Source organism: Prunus mume, linkage group LG7 (genome assembly GCF_029339155.1).
Source record: "Prunus mume cultivar Tortuosa linkage group LG7, ASM2933915v1, whole genome shotgun sequence".
Classification (NCBI taxonomy): domain Eukaryota; kingdom Viridiplantae; phylum Streptophyta; class Magnoliopsida; order Rosales; family Rosaceae; genus Prunus; species Prunus mume.
In genome coordinates, this window is record NC_142704.1 from 4,725,716 (window position 1) to 4,743,327 (window position 17,612).

At 36.9% G+C, this 17,612-nt stretch overlaps 3 protein-coding genes across 3 annotated transcripts; 1 reads left to right on the forward strand and 2 right to left on the reverse strand.

Moving 5' to 3' along the window:
* Nucleotides 1-3,416: 3,416 nt before the first annotated feature.
* Nucleotides 3,417-4,335, reverse strand: LOC103337875 (DUF4228 domain protein). The gene has a single exon (XM_008241045.2). It carries the CDS (start codon nucleotides 4,184-4,186, stop codon nucleotides 3,578-3,580), a length of 609 nt encoding a protein of 202 aa, XP_008239267.2. The 5' UTR covers nucleotides 4,187-4,335; the 3' UTR covers nucleotides 3,417-3,577.
* A 3,959-nt stretch (nucleotides 4,336-8,294) lies between these two features.
* Nucleotides 8,295-12,149, forward strand: LOC103337876 (GroES-like zinc-binding alcohol dehydrogenase family protein). Its single transcript, XM_008241047.2, has 10 exons — nucleotides 8,295-8,851; nucleotides 8,960-9,096; nucleotides 9,195-9,244; nucleotides 9,365-9,693; nucleotides 10,221-10,303; nucleotides 10,683-10,758; nucleotides 10,865-10,926; nucleotides 11,137-11,232; nucleotides 11,345-11,506; nucleotides 11,701-12,149. The coding sequence occupies exons 1-10, from the start codon at nucleotides 8,770-8,772 to the stop codon at nucleotides 11,809-11,811; spliced, it is 1,188 nt and encodes a 395-aa protein (XP_008239269.1). The 5' UTR covers nucleotides 8,295-8,769; the 3' UTR covers nucleotides 11,812-12,149.
* A 289-nt stretch (nucleotides 12,150-12,438) lies between these two features.
* Nucleotides 12,439-16,647, reverse strand: LOC103337877 (polyadenylate-binding protein-interacting protein 12-like). Its single transcript, XM_008241048.3, has 10 exons — nucleotides 15,633-16,647; nucleotides 15,289-15,390; nucleotides 15,160-15,204; nucleotides 15,004-15,076; nucleotides 14,771-14,883; nucleotides 14,595-14,654; nucleotides 14,458-14,505; nucleotides 14,274-14,342; nucleotides 12,982-13,043; nucleotides 12,439-12,849 (listed from the first exon to the last, which is right to left on the reverse strand). Exons 1-10 carry the CDS (start codon nucleotides 16,206-16,208, stop codon nucleotides 12,792-12,794), a joined length of 1,206 nt encoding a protein of 401 aa, XP_008239270.3. The 5' UTR covers nucleotides 16,209-16,647; the 3' UTR covers nucleotides 12,439-12,791.
* Between the last annotated feature and the right edge of the window lie 965 nt (nucleotides 16,648-17,612).

Here is a 17,612-nt window from a genome sequence, read left to right on the forward strand (position 1 = left end):
TCCATTATGAACTAGCCACAGACCAAACAGCTCGTATTTTAGGGCTACGTGTCATTGTAGTCAATAATGTATATCTATAATATCAGAACCCTTCCTCATGTGTAGTCTTACATGTGTGTAGAGATATATAGATGCATACGTAATGCCTAAATTTGCTTGAAATAATTAAAAATATGTGAGAGATAGCGTTGTAGTCAAAATCAAGATTTACGTACTGAATTAAGAAGACAATCACTAAACTCCAAAAACATATAAGTTTATAACGAATAATAAGTCATCAATTTATATCAAACTACACAATGTAGCTAGAATCTACTTAATTTATAATTTAGATTTCAACTGACAAGATAAGATACTTGTACTACTAAAAGACTGTGTGGTATGTGAACATTATTATCTATATGCGGCCTAGCAAGCCTTTAATTCTCCATTGTACAATGAAATTAAACTCCGCATGTTTCGATTTTGTAAGGAAGAAAGAGATCAATCATTTTTAGAAGGCAAATGTGGGACTGACACATTTCATGACAATGCCATTTCAACTTATTAGGACAAACAGATAACAAGGGGACAGCACCAAAATTGATTCTCATGCTTATTTGTGAAATGTCGCATGCAGTAATTTTTCATTTTTTTAAAAAAATAATTTATACAAGCGATATTAGGGGCTGAAATCGAACCTAATTAAGATTATGAGTAAATGCTCTTAAACACTTGAATTACAAGCACCTTATCAATATCGAAGCTTTAAATAAAAGGTGAGTGGACATGCGGAAGTTGTAGATGGCGAATAATTAACTTTTTGAAACATAATTCATCAACAAAATCTAGAAAACAATAAAACTGCATATGAAACATGATCCGACCTCTTTAGGAATAGAAGAATCCTTGTTTGGGGCCAGCCAAATTTTCTTTCCAATTTCAATTCATGCTTTTTTCTTTTTCATCCTTTTTCATCATCATGTCATTTCATTCAATAATTTAACTCCAAATTATTTATGTGTGCGTGGGTGTATTGCATTGGACATAAGATTATATTTTATATATATATATATATATATATATGATCACTCTGATTAATTACCTGCACTGCACGCATATTAATGGCTAGTTAAATCCACTCTAACCACGCTGCAATGCAGCTGAATATCGAGGACTACACATATGCATTATTTAATCTCTAGTTATTGATAACATGATGATATGGTCGATGTCAAATAGTTGTCTTGTTAAAGTTGCGCTGCTTTTGTTGAAAGGTTATGCATGTCTCCATTCAGTCGTCCCACTACAAACGCAAAATACATTTAATCAATTTACTTATATAAGTCACGTGTATTAAATGAAAATTAAACTTAATTATAAGTGGAAAGGAGAATTTAAGCATTCTATATTGTGGGATTGGGGAGGGGTACTTCTAATTAGTATTTTTCTTTTTTATTAATTAGGGGAGCATGAATTTAGAAAAGTCTGAAAAACTCTGCTACGGAGCTATCGAGAAGGGACAAAATTACAGTAAGTAAATTCATAATTTAGAGTGTGATCAAATAACCAGAAATCAAACAACGACATAGTGGCTATAGATTAATCGACGTCTGAGATCGAAGGAATTAGTCACAAAGTGAATTTGTAGCCCAACTTTAACGAGCATTTTTGTGAACTAGCCCGCTTCTCCTTTGAATCTCTTCCAATATTGAAAAAGATACATATCACTATATTAATATCTAGTTGCTACTTCTAATTATTAGTTATGGCTGCAATATTTTTCTTAATAGAAAATTTCTAAGACAATGCATGATTCCCGCTATTGAAAACCTAAGATTTCTCTTCCAGTTTGCTCTTCATAATGGTGACTCTTGTACTTGTTTGAAGAACCATTTGATATTATTCAAGATGTTTTGCTTGAGGATTATATCTTAAGAGGGCATAATCGAATCTAAAACCTCATATGCAAAATAAATACTCTTAATCACTTGAGCTACAACAAACATATTGCAATATATTGCTTCTTTTGAACAACAAAGAAAGAGGTTATATAGTGTGCTTCTAACTTTTGACCCAGATAATGAATTGAGTTGAAATGGAATTTCCCCCGCTTAACCCATTTTCTCAATTGGGTCAGTATTTAATGTTTATTTTCTCCAAAAACATTTCATGGGCTGAGAGCAACTCCACCGCAGCCAAAGAACCGGGCAAAAGGCCCCCGACTTGGCCCAAACCACCTCCAAGACGCGACATCCAGCCCGAGAAATCTAGGTCCCACCAGCCCTGGGCATGCCCAAGGGCAAGTTTCACTGGGCTTCACCCGAGTTTTGTGACGTCAGACGGAAATTCAATTATTTTTTATCACAGCTACGTGTCGCGACAGAACGCCCGATTTTTTTTCCAGAACCGACGGTCCTCGCTTTTTTGGTTTAAAAATTGCAAAAAAATCGAAAAATTCTGAATTTTTTCTTTAAAAATACCAAAAAATTTGTATTTTTTCCCTTTAAAATACCTAACCATTTTATTTACTTTCCACACCAAATCTTCATACAATTCTTCTCCATCCAATTTTTTTACTTCCACTCACATTATTCACTTTCCACACCAAATCTTCATACAATTCTTCTACATCCAATATTTTTTATCCAAAAATTTAATTACAAAAGATTATCAAAATTAATGGTTTAAAGTATAAAAAAAAATAGAAAATAAAGTACAATGAATACTATTTGCCTTAGACTTGCCCTAAACTTTACCCTCATGGGTGGAACCATAAATAGCAAGGCTGACACTATTCACATGAATAGTAACCCTTGCTTTCCCTTGCCTTAGACTTGGTTCTTATGGGTGGAAGTGCTCTAAAGAGTTCTAATTATGGACTTAGTCAATTGTTCCTAAATTTGAGGCAGTCATGAAATTAAAGCCCATATAACTATGGGTCGCACCTTCAATGTTTTTCTAAGGAAGGCTATTGATCTGGGCTTCAAAAGACAAAACACGTAAAGTTTAGCATATAATTCCTAAGCTTAATTCTGATAAAACTATTCTTAAGCTTGAATCAAACTAATTAAGCTTTTTATAAGCTTAATTCTGATAAAACTATTCTTAAGTTTGAATCAAACTAATTAAGCTTTTTATAAAATAAAATATAAAGATCATCAACTTCTAGTGGGGTTCAAGTCAGAAAACTAGAAGAAGGAAATTAAGCCCAGCCCAATAAGCATCTAACCCCACAGTCTGAAGGAACAATCTTCATAAACAAAAGTCTGAAGAATAAGATTGCCAATCGGGTTGGAAAAGGGAGGGCCTAGACTTTCAGACTAGTTATCTCAATCTCATGCTCGAATCTTCATGGCACTTATGTGTGTGAGAAAACTCATGTTCCTTATAATTTAGATTATCGCTTGTATTAAAAAAACTTATGAAGATCAAGATTTATCTATGCTAGGAAGGGTGAAAATCTTCATTAACAACTTCATAATCCATGCATACAAGAGAAATAAGACTATATATGAGCAGCACAATCTAATTCTTACAACACTGGAACCAAAACCAGAAACAGAAAATTGAACACTGTAATTCCATATATTTCCCTCTAAATGTCTAGCAATATTCCATCTTTCTTAGACGAAGCATTTCTACTACTACTTGAGAGACTCCACTGGTCAGAAAATCCCAAACCAGAGGAAGAGCCACCATTCCCACACTTAGCCACAGTCCTCACACTCTCAATCAACTCCTGGGTTCTTCCCTCCTGAGCCAAAATCTCCAGCAGCTGCTCAGGGCTGATCACAAGCTTCACCTTCCAAAAGCTGACATTGTTGTACCTTGAAAAAGCTTCTGTGTAAGACCTCTTCATCATGCCTTGATAATCAAGCGACATTCTGTATGGTGCAGAAAGGGGGCAAGTAGGTATGCTGTTTGATCTCACATGGCCTTCCCTCACAATTTGGGCACTGCCCAAGTGACCACTTTGGCTGGTGAGTGGGAGGAGATAGTAGTTTTGTCTTGCCACAAGATCTTCATGGTGAGAGAGTGGCTTCCAGAAGAGGTCATGGCTTCTGAAAATTCCATGGTTTGGAAATTCTTTGGTGATTGAGCCTACTGTGATTGGCGCATAGAATTCCATTATGCCACCATTGGAAGTCGTCACTTGGACCAACCCTTCTGCCTCCCCAACACCCCCAAACAAGCAATTTCCCATTTATTGAAATTTGCTTTTTCTGATCCAACTTTCTTCTTCTTCTTCTTCTTCTTCTTGTTAAAGGGAGGTTGTGGCTTATGGGTTGTTTGGAGGGTATAAAAGAGAGGAGAAGTTATGGAGGGATAGAGGTATTATGCGTCGGTGGGATTCTTCTTGGGGCTTTCCTAAACCAAAGGATATTAAAAATAAAAGAAACAAAGGGATATACAAAAAGGAAAGTAATGTGGCAACCGAAGCCTACTATTCTCGCCAGAAGGTGATATAACATGCATGAATTTATAATAGGATATTGCTTCCCTTCTTCTCGTGATCAAATCACGATTTGACGCGTTTATGAAAATAATTTATTAAGAATACAAAGAGAAACTTCTACATACATGTCATACTCATTGAAAAGAATATAAGAATCCATACTTACAAAAAAAGTATTATTCATAATATATGGTATAGTGAAGTGGTCCATGTAGGACATGGTTAGAAATAGTTGGTACTTTGGGGCCATCTATGAAGCATTCTTGATTTTTGGTCAATGGACCCAATAACCATCTTTTTTTCACTTTCTCTTTATCAAAATTTAACACAAGCCATATGGGAAAGAAATTAAAGAACCCTATGGCTAGGATCTTCATCATTCACTCATTGGTTAAAGTAAAAGTGGTAATTTGACCAGTCATATGTGATGTGCCTTTAAAAATAAGGGTCACCACCAACCATTCTTTTTGTTCCCTAGTAGCCTCAAGAAGACAGGAAAAAAAATAAAAGGCAACAAAAACAAGTGGGAAACTACGGAAATCCAGGGCAGACAAATTGGTCTGCACTTGAATTTGCCTTTCCATCTATGGAATAAAACTATAATGTTATAAAAAAGTTTATGTGATTATTTTTGCAGCATCAAATTTCCTTTCAATTTTTTTCAAGAATACCAAAAGTAAAGCATTAGATTTTTCCTCACTTCATTCGAGGATGGTTTCAAGCACTGGTTTCCCCCTTGTTCCACAGTTGTTGCCACCATTGATCACTGCCTCTCTTTGAATTCTCAAGAGCATTTCAACCACTGATATCTTCTTAGACACCAATTCTTGAAGCTTGTTTATACCAAAATGAACAGCCTATAGGAACCAGACACGTGGATAAGATTGAGTGTGACCACGGTAGTCTTCAGCACCCAACCTACCGATTCAATGATTAGGGCAACCTCCTTCTCCAGGACACGTGGCAAGCCCACAATCGATGTTTACAGTCCCACATCGAAATTCTACACAACTTGCACACCTCTCAATGTCTATAAAGGAAGCACAATTCCCAAAAAGGAGGTAATCAGAACTTACGGCATACTGCATATTGATCCGGTTTAAGCTTACTAAATCCGTGACTTACTCAAGCATCGGAGAGTCTTCGACGGTACCACACCGGTGCTCTTAGGTCTTATCGAGCTTTCGTTATCTTGCAGATCACAAGCTCCACCGAAGCCCAAAGCATACCGAAAGCCCAACATCACTAAGTTGAGAGGAAAAAGTGCCGAACCATTTTTACGCATAAACAAAGCTCTTGCTTTGTTATAATCAATTTAACTCTCTTTCCACAACTTGCACCATCCATGTCCTTTGATATATCTTCAAGAATCATAGGCCTTGTGTGCTCTAAAATCTTGTCCTGGTTCTTCACAATGTGCAAGAAACTCTCATTCTTGGTCACAACCAGCCTGAGACTTGTTTTTGAGTCTACAAAGTGGTAAGCAATTGCCCATGTGGTGGGTGTTCAAGGAATCGAATGGATGGGATGCAAATTAATAAAGGAAGAAGAGGGAAAAAGACGTTTGGATTTTGGGAAGGTGGTGGGAAGTTTTAAAGGAACAAGTGAGCTATACATATACGTTGAGTAGATCAAAGGTGTGTTTGTTATAAGTTGTGAGTGGACAACTACCACCTCTCTGTTACAAAAGGGTGCAGAAATTAATTTCCATGGTGGATTGAGAAATGAAATGAAATTTGAGAAGTAGTTCAGGATAGTTCAAAATTGCGAACATACAAGTAATGATATAGTTCTTCTATTCTTTTTTGTTACTAACGTATGTTGAAGATTCGAAATCACTACCTCTTCCGATATTGGAGAAAGAAATATCACTGAAACTGAAAGCTAGTTTGTGATTTTTTTAACTTTTGTGAATGAAAAGAATCAGCATACATTTTGAGTCTTGTGGGAATGTATATATAACCAACTCTTATCTTATCCCAAAAAAATAAAAAAATGAAGTGTCCAAGCCCAGGTCCTGGCACTCCCCCAAAAAGACAGCCAAGCTTTTCCCTGGTATAATGTTTGTTTACGTTTTGGGCCTTAGCCCCCAGAGTACCAAAAAGATCAAAGGGTGACCGAATTACAACGCTACCAGAATGGTATCTATTTATAGGCCTTCTTTTTTCTTTTCTTTTTCTTTTTCAAGTCACGTAACCTAACTAAAAATTTGTGCTATATTGGTAATTACCAATTTGATCCATTTGCCAAAGTTAACAAATTTCCACTGCCAATTTGCCACGAAAAGATACAATGGCCACTAGCTATGAGAAGAAACTGTAACACGTTTGTTTTTTTTTTGGGGGGGTTACAAGGAGGGCTGAAGTCCAAGAGAAAACCAAAAAGAAAATTAAGTTTTCATTTCGCTATAAATGTGATGTGACCCTCAAGAGCAAGCTTGCACAACCTGCTACCTTTAATTTTTTGTCTGACGACTTATGCCTACTCTATATATATATATATATATATATATATTGAGCTTCCATTTAATACACTATCTACTCTTTGGAATATTTTCATATGCCCATATGTGTTGGTCGCTTTGTTTTTATTTCCCAAACATTTCAAGTGTGGGAGTTTCACTAAAACACCTAAAATGGAGCTGAAATTATAAAAAAATTTAACACCTAAAATATTTTATAAACACACCAAAAACTCATCATTACACATACTCAAAACTCATTTATAAACACACTCAAAAAATATACAATTATTGATTTTAGGGTTGATTTTGGGTGTGTTTCTATATTTAAATAGTGTTTGAGTTTTTTTTATAAATACATGTCTAGAATTGAGTTTATTTATAAATTTGTATTTTGTTTATTGTGAACGTCAAGTCCATCTTGCTGGACCATTGATTAGATCAGAGCTTCTGAACTCTCATCTTTTCTTTCGGGATTTTTTGACCACTAGAGCTACAAATTTCTACCCGATTTGCTGTTTTGATTACAGAGCAATGCGGCAGGTGGCCACACATGCATGATCGGATTGAGGATCAAGGGCCACAGAACATGCCTGCAAAATTAGCCGCATATTAAACTTTGGGACGTAGAGATCTAGAAACCCAAATTATTGTGGGCAATTAATGTTGAGAAATGAGGTTGGAGATTCGGGCAAAAAAGATTGACTATTGAGACTGAGCAGACCAACAAAACATCTAATGCTACAAGAACGAAAAACCCAAGCCGTGCTCCAAGGGGCCCCGGTAGACATGTCTAGAAACCAATGCCAATAACTGAGGTAGTTCAAGGCTACCATGGGTTTTAATTAATTTCATTCATCGTCTATTTCCCCAAACAGGCCTCTTTCTAACCGTCTTCTAATCACATAGGTAGTCATTATTCGACTTCAATTTCTTTTGCCGACTTTGAAATTAAACTCATTAAACAAATTTAAAAACCGCTCTTAATAATTAACGACATTATGCAAATGTGACTTAAATCAGATTGTCAGTATATTCTCGTATAGTTACATTTGAATTTGATCTGCCTTCCTATACAGTAGAATAATTTAAAATATCATATAACAAACCAACTATGATGCAACATGTGTGAGTATTAGACCTAACACACTGGTTAATATATATATTGAGGGCTTGACGTGCATGTAAAATCGTTTTTTATCTTTTAAAATTAGATTTGCCGTCCTTTTGCGTTGTGTACATCTCAAGCACGCAAACGTGCCGCTGACTAATTGAAATATGGAAAAAAAAATTACCAAATGAAGCTTTCACAATATTTATCAAGAAATATATGGTTTGTTTGTTTTATAGATTTTTCTCAGTCAAGGTATATATATTAAATTAGACAGCCAAAGTGTTGTGGGTGCCGTCTGCGGCCCAGCTAGCAAGCTATCTCCAGAGACCAAGTCCATAGTGAAGATTTTTTTAGTACAAACGATTGTTTAAATTATAAGAAAGAGGTTTCCAACATGAGACCTTTTATTTGCAAGTCAAGTCCGTAGTAAAATATTAGTATATGTCATCCATTTGTATACTTACGTTCTGTATAGCTTCAATATTTCTTTTTCCTTTTTTCCTTACAATTAATACAAAGTCAATGGCAGATTAGTAAACCATATCTTCTGATTCATATATATAATGACATCCAACTTCGACGTCCCCACATTTTAAATCTACTTTTCCAAATCTTGAGATTGCTTTCTCTTGCTTCTCTGTCTTTATAAGGGAAATCCCAGATAGCTCTAACTATATATATATATAAAAGAACTTAGAATACTTGCATCACAGCGGGCTTTTACTTGTGCACATTTGCTAAAACTAAGACAAAAAGATGGCCAATCACCAAAATTCTGCCAATGGTTGGTCCAAACCAAGTGATCAAAGAACAACCGGAAAGGTCATCACTTGCAAAGGTATATGAGGTTCAGTGTTTACATGATTTTTTTTTCTCGTTGTTTGTATATCTACTTGATCAAACACTAACTTACATGTTGGTTGATGAACGGTGGTGATTGGTGAAGCTGCTGTTGTATGGGGTCCAGGGCAACCTTTTGTGATGGAACAAGTTCAAGTCGACCCACCTCAGAAATTGGAGGTTCGAATCAAGATCCTCTTCACCTCAGTCTGTCATACTGATCTTAGTGCTTGGCAAGGAGAGGTATGTATATCTATGCCTCTGAATATATTTGTAATGGAAAATTTTCCGCCTGTTTTTTGTCATCTTATTCTCGAAACTTTGCTTGTTGCTTTTTATAGAATGAAGCTCAACGAGCCTTTCCTCGAATTCTAGGCCATGAAGCTTCTGGGTAAGTCATATATGCCGCCAATCTACAATACCTGCTAACATTGAGGTTATTGACAAAAAATCAATGAAACATTTACCGTTTTAAGATTCGACCCTAAAATCTCGTTTCGGTTGTTGACAGAATTGTTGAGAGTGTGGGTGAAGGTGTCGAGGACATGAAAGAAGGGGACCATGTGATTCCAATCTTCAATGGAGAGTGTGGAGACTGCAAATGTTGCAAGTCTGAGAAAACCAATATTTGCCACAACTTTGGGGTGAACCCATTTAAGAAGGTGATGAACAACGATGGGAAAAGTAGGTTTTCAACCAAAGATGGAAAACCCATTTACCATTTTCTCAACACATCAACTTTCAGTGAGTACACAGTCCTTGAATCCGCTTGTGTGGTCAAGATTGATCCAGAGGCTCCCCTCAAGAAGATGACCTTGCTCAGTTGTGGTGTTTCAACTGGTAAGTCATGCGTCAATTGTGCATTGATTAATTTTATAATAAATAATAATATCAACTTGTGCCCTTACCCTTTAGCATACGTTATTATTTTGAGATTTTTTTCTTCTTCTTGATTATGTATTCTCAAATTTGGACACCTTGGTCCAAATTCTATAGTCTAGTCCATATCTGACTTATATTTTGTCTTGTTGCAAAAGACCACATGGAAGTTAGCAGCAACAGAATCCACAATATCAGGGAGAGTCTATTCAAAACTTCTGGAATGGATAATGTATTGCCAAATTTTTTTTTATCAACATGAACAATTAATTCTTTATCTCCAGTGTGTAAGAATTGCTGATGTGGAATAACCTTAATTAACTAACAAAGATATTGTGACATAACTGTATTAAAGTATTGACGATAGTCTAGAGTGGTATCAAATTCGTAAATGGCTGTTTTATGAGAGAACATTCTAAAGAGTATTGATGTTTATTTCATGTTATACAGAATTATAATGCATGCGTTTGGTCATGTGATATATGTAGGAGTTGGTGCTGCATGGAACACTGCCAATGTGCAAGCCGCCTCGACAGTCGCCATCTTCGGCTTAGGTTCCGTGGGACTTGCTGTGAGTTTCTTTAGTTTTTTCCTTTTGGTTGAGTTGCTCACAGGTTTTCTTGCTTCTTTTTTTGTTGCCTTTTTGGTCAAATACTCACCAACTATGTATGTATGCATGCACCTTATTACTAAAATATATTGACTTTTTGTATTATTTTTTTCTTCATATATTATATAAAAAAGAGAGACATGTTGACTGTGGAGAGTATTTGTCTTCAATCTTTATATCCAAATAATCTCATCCAATAATTCATTTATAAAAAAAAGAAGATTTTGCTTTGTTTATATCAACAAAAATTAATTGCAGCTGTCAATCTCATTGCTCAAGTGGGGCTGCTTCTTTATTATATCAAATGGCTTCAACTAAATGCAAGTTGCAATTGGGTCAGGTTGCTGAAGGAGCAAGAGCCAGAGGAGCATCTAGAATAATAGGCGTTGACATTAACCCCAATAAATTCATCAAAGGTGGCCGTCTAATTTGTTGTAATTAATTTGTGTCATGAAGTAAGCACATAATTTATACTTGATTTGGACATTTGCCTTGGCTTAGCAAATCTTTCGTATAACACAGGTCAAGCAATGGGAGTGACAGATTTCATAAATCCAAGTGAACCCGGAAAGCCCTTGCATGAGGTCAGTGGATCGTTACATTTATTAATGATGGTGTATTTAGGGAGCTGTTATTAGTACTTCAAAAAAAATTATACATGAAGTAATTCAGATGATCTTTTAGAGTGTCAATAACTCTTCTCTGTATTTTCGATATCTTATCGAATATTCTGTTTCAATTACAAAATCATGCTCTCTTTGAAATTAAAAATTCATTGGCCGATATGGTTACAGAGGATCAGAGAAATAACAGATGGTGGAGTGGACCATAGCTTTGAGTGTATAGGGAACTTGGATGTTCTGAGAGAGGCCTTTCTGTCCACACATGAGGTAGCTAGCTTATTTATTATTCTATATGATTTATTTGTGTGTGTTGTCTATTTTAATTTCAATGAAATTCATGGTGAGAAGATATATATGATTTTCTGTTTTCTAATTACAGGGGTGGGGGTTTACTGTGGTTTTGGGAATTCATCCAACCCCAAAAATGCTCCTTCTCCATCCAATGGAGTTAGTTCATGGTCGAGGAATTATTGGATCTGTGTTTGGAGGCTTCAAAGGGAAGTCCCAACTCCCTCATTTTGCACAAGAATGCATGAATGGGGTTAGTCAAATTCCTACATATTTATATTAATAGTCTCGTGACGTAAGATGTTTATGTTGTTAAATTGTTGCACTTATCCGAACTTATTATCTAAATTTACTATCAGACAATATAAGTATGACAACTTAAGTCGGGCGAGGAACAACATTACCCTTCCTTTCCAATTCTGAAAGTTTTATTCATGTGCCTTTCAGGTTGTGGATTTGGATAAGTTCATAACGCACGAGCTTCCTTTTGAGAAGATAAACGATGCATTTCAGTTGCTCATTGAAGGCAAGTCGCTGAGATGCGTTTTACAGCTCTGAGCTTTTCATGCAACTTGCAAGCTGGACATGGATGGCCAGAGGCCTCTGTTTCACGGATTGTGCTTTGCTTGCAGTTGGATTTTGGAGCATGCCATCTAATTTAGTCAAAGTAGGCCTTGAGTTGACACGAAGGTTTTCTTGCCTTGAGTTGACACAAAGGTTTTCTTGCCTTGAGTTGACGCAAAGGTTTTCTTACCTTGAGTTTCCTTGTGATGTATTAAACAGTTGTATTGTGATTGGCTTGTAATGCATTACTATTTAATTAAGGGTAATTCAATTCTATTAAAAATACTTGGGTAGAGTGGATGAGCTCTCCACTTTGCACCCCAGTTCAAATCCCCCTCCACGTAATTTAGATTAGATTAAAGTAAAATATCGCTTGTATCTAAAACAGAAAAACAAACCCCCAAACTTTTCACATCTACAATTTTAAAAAAGTTCATTTTGCTCAAAACAAGTACAACTTCCAAGAAATATAACCCTTTTTTTTCTTTATTATTAAATCAACTTTCAAAGGCCACAACAAAAAAATGCAAGCTCGCAAGCCCAAATATGCAATGCAATTATGCAAGCAAGACATGGAGAGTAAAAGATGAAGTATGAGCAACATCTAAGCAAAACCACCCATTAACCAAAAGGACGATTTCCATTAACTTACAGAAGGCTGTTAAAAGGGTCTTTAATATATGTCAGAAACTACTTTGCAGCGTTTAGTCTTAAGAGAAAGACCAAACCAAAATGAACAATAATACATGGAATTCATCTTTTAAGCCTCAAGGTTTTTGTCCAACTCTATATTCCAGAACATCATAATAAACTCTAAAAAGAGATCAAAAGATCCAAGGCTATGAAGGCCGAGGAAAAGTATAGATAAAAGCAGAACGACCAGAGGCACGGAGAACATCTTTACATAAGTTGTATGTGTATTTAAATATATTTCCAACCGGAACCGTAAATCAGTCTGGGATGCCAAAGATGACTCAATGTATGGGAAGGCGAGGAGAGCGTGGACGAACAGGTGTCTTTGATGGACTTACCCTGCTTATACAAGACACCAGATATATTAATAAACCAAAATCAGACTTATCTAGGAATTATATAATTCATAAGGTTGGGAGAAGAAAAAGAAAGGGAATCAGTATTCCATTCATAGGATAGATGCAATCCAACCTGATTGGCAATGATCCCAAAACCACACCACTACAGTTGAGAGCAGCAATTGCACTTTCAGCCTGCAGGATGGAAATACATTACAATTACATTTTTATGAATTGCAGCAATGACTGTGGGCGTCTATTTTTATGAGCAGATATCACGCATAACGCAACTCGTTTTGCAATCCAACTTCAGGAGGACTCAAGTTTGACACTTCATGGTTATAGTATGTTCTACAATGCACAAGACATTATATTTCTAGGAAAAAGAAACATAACTAAAATGACAGGACCTTAAGAGGCTTGCTTGCCTCCAAAACATAGGTACTGCAAATAACAAACCTATGGGCTGGAAGAGGAATGTAAGAAGCAATAACAACTTCGAATTTCAATATTGTATAAACTATGGCAAAAAAGGAAAACGTAAACAAGAATAGAAAAGATAGATATACTTATCAAAAACCAAAATGGGGACTTAGGAAACGGAGGGGAATAGGACAGAACCACACTTAATAAGTGATCCTCTGAGAAATAAAGACATAAGCACAAGAGATGGTCTTGACAACCACCACTCAGGCAAAGATTATTCTATTGAATTTTAAATTTTCTGGCAGTTTACCACATGACTCTGATTTGACCTATTCCATGTGAATCAAGATCTACTAAATTCTCTAAACCACTAGAAAGCCCAGCCAGTGGAATTCAACATACATTAGAAAGTAGCAGTTGCAAGGTTTTCGAATTCAAAATCTCCCGCATAGAATGATAAAGTTTGTTTGTTTATCACTGTTCCTAGGTTCATAGGCTGTGACTCAACTATAGTTTTACAATCTACCACTAACAATGAATGAAGCATTCAATTGGCCTTTACAAAAGTAAAGACCTAAACTTCTCCTATCCGATCACTGCATGGCAGAAAGAATAGAGAGGAACGAACATCAAAGGCTTAACACAGATTTTCAAAGAACCTTCTCCCCGTATCCGAATCCCAAAAGCCCTCTTCCTGCTAATCATCCATCTCCACCCTTTTAAAATAAACTGCTTCTTAAATTGCAAATCCATCGCAGCAGTGAGGCACATTAGTCACATTACTCAAGTGAAAATTAAAGAGACTTTTTAAAAGGTTGAATACCAATCTGCCATAATACGTTATCACAAAGAGCATTTGGTAAAACTAGAATGCTCAAGTATTCCTACATGATCCTCATATCTACCTAGCTTGTTTCTAATGGTCTAAAAGTGAAACCAGATAGCAATACTAAGAAAATAAAAATACAGCATGCAAAGCATAAAGGAATAAGCAACTACCATCACAAACTCAACAAAGGCAATGCGAGTAGAGTGGTGATAGTCCCCTAGTAGCCTCAGACGATAAACCTGCATCAGAAGAGATGTCTTCATAAATACTCCAATACATTGGCAGCAAAAATAACTATTAGCGAGTTTACCTAAAAATGAAACATAAATTCAAACTTTCTATGAAATCACAAACCTCTCCACAGACAGATTCAAAAAAGAGTTTGACATCAGCTTGGGCAACCTGCACAAATCAACCCAAATAACAACCATAAAAATTTTACAAATCTCAACTTGGGCCACATTGGTAACAAAACCCTTCAAGAAAGATACCTTTTTGTCAATATTTGTACAATAGATAGTTCGTGCACACATCTCACGTTCATCTTCAGTCTGAAACCAAAGATCCAATGGATAAACAAGTTACTATGCAAGAAAATACTGATTCCAAAAGGCGAAAATTATCTCCAGTTCAGAATCTGCAACTGTCACAAAAGAGGTTGACTCACCCGAGGCAAGAATGTAGGGTTAACAGGTGCAATAGCTGTCTTAGAGGGCAACACCCTAACAGGGTAGAATCCAAGCATTGTCCCAGCCAGACTCAAAGCAGCTCGTGCACCATCTGCATAACGAAAACCACCAACCAAAAATCAATCAGCAACAATCACAGATCATGACCACAGAAAAATAACTATTCAAGCTTATGCAGCCACGTAATCTCAGCATATGCCATCCACATTACCTTCGTCAGTGAACTCTATAAAGGCAAAACGGAGAACAGAATTAGGGTCACCGCAAATTCGGCAGTCAACAACCTTCAGACATGGAAAAGGGCAATTGTTCAAAACCAGAAATTAAGTACAGCCAATCACAGAGCTCTTCAAAAGAAGACTATTACCTGCCCACAAGTAACAAAGAGAGCTGCAAGCTGTTCCTCAGTGACCTATGTCCCAAAGAGGAGGCCGCAGCATTAGTTTCACGTAGATCAAAATGCTAATCACAACGAAAGAAAATGTTATCTCTATACCTGTTGATCAATGTCAGACACATACACAGTCCTTCGAATTCTATCTTCTCGCTGCGCTAGACTTGTCCTGCTGTTGATTCTCCGTTTCCCTTGATTGTTTCTCTGATTAAAAAACCAAAAAGAACAATCATCAATGAATGAAGTCTCAACCATAAACCTGAGCCATTTGGTGGCCTAATATTTAACACAAAGTTTATACAACCTAATAAACAAACAAACAAACCAACAAGATACAAATTTTCCAAATCATTTTTCTCAGCAATCAACCAAACAATCAAAAGGAAATGAACCCATAAAGCTAAAGTCTTAAAAACGAAAGAGAAAAAAGAAAAAGATGTATATACCCGTCGACCAGCACCAAAGCCATTAACTTGTCCATTTCTGTTGCCATTTTGCATCATTAGTGCCATGTTAACAAAGCCAGCATTAAGTCCATGACCGTTAGCAAGTGAAGGAGGCACAAACTCCTCAGCCATGGGGTTGAGCTTAGAGAACAGCTCCCTCAGCTCCCTCATGTCCCTGTCCACGTCGTGATGATCCCCATTACTCATCTGAAAATCCCCGCCGTTGGATCGCTGCTGCTGATGCTGATGATGATGATTCACCTGCTGCCCCCCGATCTTCGCCACGTGATCGAAGGTCCCCAGCTGACCCACCTTCTGGTTGCTGCCGTTGTTGTTGCTGCTGATGCCGTTGATATTGCCGTTGCCGTTGGGCGGCGGCGTAACCATCACATACAGGCTCTGATCGAGACGGTGTCGTAAAGGGGCGGCGTTGTGCTTGGACTGATCCTGATCGTTGGATGCAGCAGCCGCAGCAGCAGCTCCGCCATCCTGCGATGCAGCCTCCGGGTTCCGATTCGCCGAAGCCGAACCAACGCTCTTCCCCAGCTCCACCCCTGCATTCTCAACCACTGCCATAGCTCTCTCTCTCTCCTCCTCCTCTCTCTACCCTTTTTTCTTTATAACAAGTCTTTAAAAATGAGTTCTTTGATCGGTGGATCAACAGCGAGACAAAGCCTAAGAACAATCGCGCCTCGAGATCACTACGGAGAAAACGAAAAGAAAGGTTTTTTAACCCACAAAATTAAAAATGAAAAATAAATCGAAATTGGGTTCTCAGTTCTTCTCACAACGTTTGTTTTTGGGGTTTTTGTTTTTTTCTGTGTTATTGGTTTTTAAGAGTGAGAGAAGAGTCGAGAGAGAGTGTGTGTGTGATGAAGAAAGCTGTGGGCTTTTGTGTCAAGAGATCGGCTTCTCACTTAAAACCATGACATCTTCGTCCTAAAAATGGCGATTGTTCTTCAACTCAGATTCTGCTCTCTCTCTCTCTCTCTCTAATCTCCAAATGTACCGTGTCTCTTTGTTCTCTCTCAAAGCCCATTTCACCATGCACATCCATCCATCCATCCATCCATCCATCCATCCATGCATACATACATATGCCGTAGGTTCTATGTGGACACGTGGCGAGATGTGACTGGAAGATCAGGAGGAAGGGCAGGCGATTGATAGTGTTGAATCATTAATTGGAGGCCTTTCTTTTTTGACTTTTACTCTCTCTTTGCTCCTCCGTACTATTTGGATTTTTACAGTATCTGGAGCGGGCTAACAGTATCAAACTGTACCCGTCGGTCTAGGGGTGTTTCCGTCATTTCGCCTCCCACACATGGTAAAACTTGAACATTTGTCCTACATGTTTTTTTAATAAAGAAGAGTACTCTAAAGAGATCGAACTCAGATAGCATTTTATTTTAAGGGATCGAACTTAGATAGACAATATTTTAAGCAACTGATATAACTTATATTTACATATTTGCCCTTGTATGCGATATTTGATTTCAGGAAAAGCGGTTCATTTCATTTACCCCGTGGTGATAGGACAAATTTACCTCATGGTGAAAAAAGAAAGGACCTTTGGCTGATAATGTGAAGCGGTATCTTCACTGCTTAACATAAGAATATGCTCCCTTGGCATGTGTATTGGAACGCTGTACATCCATCTCATTCTTATTTTTGTATATATTATATTTTTTTTACTTTGTTTTTGTCCATTTTTGTAGTTGGCAAACGGTCCATTTCATGCATGACATGGGGAAAGAACAACATAATTCAAAACAAGGGTTTAAAGGAAAGATTAAATTTTGTGGCAAATCAAATGATGGGTTCGGATTTGTAGCAATATGAAAAGATGGTCCTGGTTGGAAAGTATTATCACTCGCTTGATAGTAACTCAATAACTGAAATTAAATGGTGGGTCTAGTGAGTGAGAAATAAGTATCCGTGATCAAATATGACATTAAAACATTGCAATGTTATGATAGA